The 4,935-nt window shown below is 45.1% G+C and overlaps 1 protein-coding gene and 1 long non-coding RNA gene across 2 annotated transcripts in view; both read left to right on the top strand.

Annotated features, from left to right (window-relative positions):
• The window catches only part of LOC103154213 (apoptosis-stimulating of p53 protein 1-like), a 24,089-nt gene that overhangs the window by 8,329 nt on the left and 10,825 nt on the right, over positions 1-4,935 (top strand). Inside the window, exons 7-10 of the mRNA XM_016662502.1 lie at positions 294-372; positions 469-671; positions 1,843-1,938; positions 2,095-2,156. Coding sequence (XP_016517988.1) covers positions 294-372; positions 469-671; positions 1,843-1,938; positions 2,095-2,156 — 440 coding nt within the window. The remainder of the gene's footprint in view (positions 1-293; positions 373-468; positions 672-1,842; positions 1,939-2,094; positions 2,157-4,935) is intronic.
• On the top strand, positions 408-1,933 carry LOC107833385 (uncharacterized). The gene is made up of 2 exons (XR_001659130.1): positions 408-1,644; positions 1,843-1,933. It is a non-coding gene; the product is annotated as an uncharacterized LOC107833385 (long non-coding RNA).

Genomic DNA, 4,935 nt, shown 5'->3' with positions numbered 1-4,935 from the left:
TGAAAATGAAAAAGAACTGTTCACACCAAAAGATTCAGTTCATCTGCAACAATAACCAGATTATTCTGGACCCAGAATCGGGCTAAACTCCTGATCCGGTCCAGATTCCAGTTCTGATCCGCTCCAGACTATCCTCCACCATTTCTCTGTCAATTTTCCTGATCTGACCACATCCTGGATTCACATCTGGACCAGCAGAATGTTGGACCGGTTCGGACCGGCTCGGACCGGGTCGTCTGTCCCGCAGCGTGACGCAGCCGGCAGGACGTTCCCTCTGTTCTTCGCTCTGGCAGCATCATCTTCCTCATCAGGCACATCTGGAGGGGGCGGGGCTAAGCCGGCTCTGCTGCAGTAGAGAGAGAGAGGAGACGGGCGAGAGACGGGGGAGGGGGGGTGTCGCAGCAAAGAGCTGCAGCAGGAAGAGGAGAGAAACAGAACATGCTGGTTCTGACCCGGTTCCCACAGCAGAACTCGCCAAGAAGACTGTATCTGAGGTAGACCTGAGCTCGACACCAGATAAAGTTCTGGTCTGGTCCGGTTTCCCCTGCCGGACCGGCCCGGCCGGGACCATGGAGTGGAACGAAGTGGACCTGGTGCAGGAGTTCACGGTGGAAGGACAATGCAGCAAGATCAAAGTCCGCTCCTGCAGGATCACCTGGGACAATCTGCAGGTACTGCAGCCGGGCCGGACCGGGCCTGCGGAACCGGCAGAGTTCTGCTGGACATCACCACACATCGACTACACCGGCTGAACTTCTGCTGGCTCCACCAAGATAAGGAGCCCAGCAGAACCAGACACAGGGTTCTGGAGGATCAGGAGGTTCCAGAGGGTTCTGGACATTCTAGAGATTCTGGAGGGTTCTGGAGATTCTGGAGGTTCTGAAGGATTCTAGAGGGTTCTGAAGGGTTCTAGAGGTTCTGAAGGGTTCTGGAGATTCTAGAGGTTCTGAAAGGTTCTAGAGGGTTGTGAAGGGTTCTAGAGGTTCTGAAGGGTTCTGGAGATTCTAGAGGTTCTGGAGGGTTCTGAGGGGTTCTGGTGTTTCCAACCACTAATTTGCTAAACAAAAATCTTAGCCATGCTAACAGTAATCCATTAAACACTTGAAAAGAAAATGGCAGAAGCTAAACTGCTACACACAAAATTATACTAAACTGCTTAACAAAAACATGCTAATGCTAAAGTGCTAATCACATTAAAGATTAGCAGAAGCTAAAGCTAACCATGATGACTCGCTAGCTGCAGTCCTCAGGTTATGATTCTGCCACATTTTATAAAGTTCATCTGTTATGAAGATGGGAAACATCTTAAGGCAAAAAATGTTTTAAGAGGCTCAAATATGTCAGCCATCTTGAAAATGCCCTTCATCCTAAAACTGTAGTGACTGATGGGAAATATGAAAAACATCAGACCTGAGTGGTTAGCATGCCTATGCTTCACCACTAGAGGGAAGTAAAGAGTAGCTCTTCTGGCTAACAGCTAACTGATCTGAGCCGGTTAAAGCTGTAGCAGGAAGATGAAGTTCAGTGGCCAGGTGCTTCACCTGCAGCAGAACCTCTAACCTGTCCATGCTGCCATCGCATGGTGGCCACAGCAACTGTTTTCATCAGTGCTGCTGCTCCCATGAACACCAGGGAATCACCTTGGTAACCAGTGACTCAACATATTTAGAGCCAACTTGTTCTGAAGTTACTGCAGAAAGCTTTCAGTTTTAATAATCAGACAGGAAAAGTTTTTCTAAACCAAACCTACCTCTGCTCTGGAGACACTCACTGTTAAAATGTCCTTTACTCTGTGTGTGTGTGGCAACACAAACATGCGTGTGTGTGTGCGTGTGTGTGCAGGTCCCGCAGGTAGAGCTGACCCTCTCTGAGCTCCAGGAAATGGCCACCAGGCAGCAGCAGCAGATCGAGGCGCAGCAGCAGATGCTGATGGCCAAGGTAACAGCAGCAGCGAAGCAGCCACTGCGAACAGCTCCTCCGGTTGTTGTGGAAATTTGTGCAAAATCAAAAGATCCCTGCTATTTTTCTTCCTGTGATGCATAATTGTGATTTTTCTTTTTAATTTTATGAATTTTCTGAATAAATGTTGAAAAGCATCAGCTTGAAGAGATGCTACCTCCCACCTGCAGGTGGCAGTATCTGGCCACCTGGATGTGGCAAGTTACAGAAATCAAGTTATTTAACGTATCCACCATAGACATAATATAAGCTTATATTATGTCTATGGTATCCACCTTATTCCTATGCCCCATGATGCTTTGCGTGAATTATGGGTACGACTTCCGTTGCTAACCGGAACCGACATTTGTTTGCGGGTTAGCAACTCGCTAACTGGCTTTCCACAGAGGTTTTAGGCTATAAAATATGTGCGAACTCCAGTTTTCACAGCTTAAATGCGGCAGTATTGTTTTACCGCTACCTACAGCTATTGAGGGGAGGGATGGCGACTTGAAGAAATGGCTGGAAATAACCCGCACTAGCATATTTAGCACCTGAGTGAAGTTGGCCCCCCACCTTCTTCAAATCAGACAAAATGGGTGTCAATCAACACACCTGCTGCTGCAGCCACAAAGTAAACTTGGTCTGATTATTAAAGTACAGCCACGAACAGAACAGTTACCCGAGAATCACAAGGGCAGACACTTTCCAGTGGAAAGTTGCTCTCTGTAACAGATTAATATGCGATTCGGTTCGGTTCTGGTCCAGTGGGGAGATTCTCCATATTGCGGTCTGGAGCGCAGCAGCTGCGGTCATCTCTCCGCTGATATGCAGCGACACTCAGCAATGGAGAACCTCGAGGTTCTGGTTCTGATGGACTAAATGAGCCCAGATATTTTATTTTGTCTTATAAGAAATGTTCCTGGCCCATTCATAATGATAAAGACTCAGATCATGAACTTTATTATTTTTTAAATACAAATGAAAAATAAAATTCACATCACACCGAGCTAATATTATGTAGTTCTGGTGTTTTACACCGTCAGCGCTAACAGCAGCTCAGACTCTGACCAGCTTCTCTCCTTTCTCTTTATTCCTGTCAGCTCTTCAGAGAAACGAGCTGCTAGCAGCGATGCTAATTCACGGTCATTCCAGTACAAAACTTAACGATCTTGTTCCTGTCGCTCCCCTGATTAAACTTAGTTGTCTCTACTTGTCCCTAGTTGTCTCAGGTTGTCTCTACTTGTCCGTGAACAAGTGTAACTAAATATTGTATTATAACCAAAAAGAGAGATGCAACTACTATCATGAATGTAGACTAGCAAAAAATTCTACAAATTACAGTGAAATNTAGATTTACAGAATCTCAGTTAGCCTTCATAGCGGGGCTGAACCCGTATTACACCAAGCACTGTAGCTAATATTAGTTGGTAGGTGGACATAAATACAGTAAAGTAATATTCGAATCACAATATATACACAATAATATGTCCATCTTACTTGTGAAATGTTGTCTGTGGAGCCCTCACATCAATAATCCATCGATCCGAACAACGGTATAATATCCCTCAGTGCTGAGGCATCTTCTGTTGTTTTGGTTGAGCAAAGTAGGAGGGACGACCGCTCCAAGATGGCCGCCGTATTTCCTGCGCCGGAGCGGTCCATGAGGCGTCTATGCTTATATTATGTCTATGTCCGTTACTAACCGGAACCGCCATTTGTTTGCGGGTTAGCAACTCGCTAACTGGCTTTCCACAGAGGTTTTAGGCTATAAAATATGTGGGAACTCCAGTTATCACAGCTTAAATGCGGCAGTATTGTTTTACCGCTACCTACAGCTATTGAGGGGAGGGATGGCGACTTGAAGAAATGGCTGCAAATAACCCGCACTAGCTTATTTAGCACCTGAGTGAAGTTGGCGCCCCCACCTTCTTCAAATCAGACAAAATGGGTGTCAATCAACACACGTGCTGCTGTAGCCACAAAGTAAACCTGGTCGGATTATTAAAGTACAGCCACGAACAGAACAACAGTTACCCGAGATCCACAAGGGCAGACATTTTCCAGTGGAAAGTTGCTCTCTGTAACAGATTAATATGCGATTCGGTTCGGTTCTGGTCCAGTGGGGAGATTCTCCATATTGCGGTTTGGAGCGCAGCAGCTGCGGTCATTTATCCGCTGATATGCAGCGACACTCAGCAATGGAGAACCTCGAGGTTCTGGTTCTGATGGACTAAATGAGCCCAGATATTTTATTTTGTCTTACAAGAAATGTTCCTGGCCCAATCATAATGATAAAGACTCAGATCATGAACTTTATTATTTTTTTAAATACAAATGAAAAAATTCACATCACACCGAGCTAATATTATGTAGTTCTGGTGTTTTACACCGTCAGCGCTAACAGCAGCTCAGCTTCTCTGCTTTTCTCTTTATTCCTTTCAGCTCTTCGGAGAAACGAGCTGCTAGCAGCGATGCTAATTCACGGTCATTCCAGTACAAAACTTGTAAAACCTGGTTGTAAAACTTGATCTTGTTCCTGTCGCTCCCCTGATTAAACTTAGTTGTCTCAGGTTGTCCCTAGTTGTCTCTACTTGTCCGTGAAGAAGTGTAACTAAATATTGTATTATAACCAAAAAGAGAGATGCAACTACTATCATGAATGTAGACTAGCAAAAAATTCTACAAATTACAGTGAAATAATGCTACTTCCGCTAGCCGCCGGAAGTAAGACCTATAATCGTTTCCCCAGTAAGCCTCTCAGGAATAAGGTGGATAGAGAAATAAAAATATTTGTCTTCAGTGTGTAGATTGTTGGAGTTTAATCTGGAAAAGCTTGATCAGAGGTTTGTTTTTATTTTGGCTCACCTACTAAAAAACACACAGTCAGATTTAATATCCTGTATCGTAGGACAAACTAACAGTAAGTACTAGAGATGTGCCGATCAGGTTTTTTCCTCCCGATACCGATACTGATCACCCATGAGGGCCGATCAG

Source organism: Poecilia formosa, unplaced genomic scaffold (assembly GCF_000485575.1).
Source record: "Poecilia formosa unplaced genomic scaffold, Poecilia_formosa-5.1.2 Scaffold376, whole genome shotgun sequence".
NCBI lineage: Eukaryota > Metazoa > Chordata > Actinopteri > Cyprinodontiformes > Poeciliidae > Poecilia > Poecilia formosa.
Note: the sequence above shows the minus strand (reverse complement) of the source record. Positions and strands in the feature narration are given on the sequence as shown.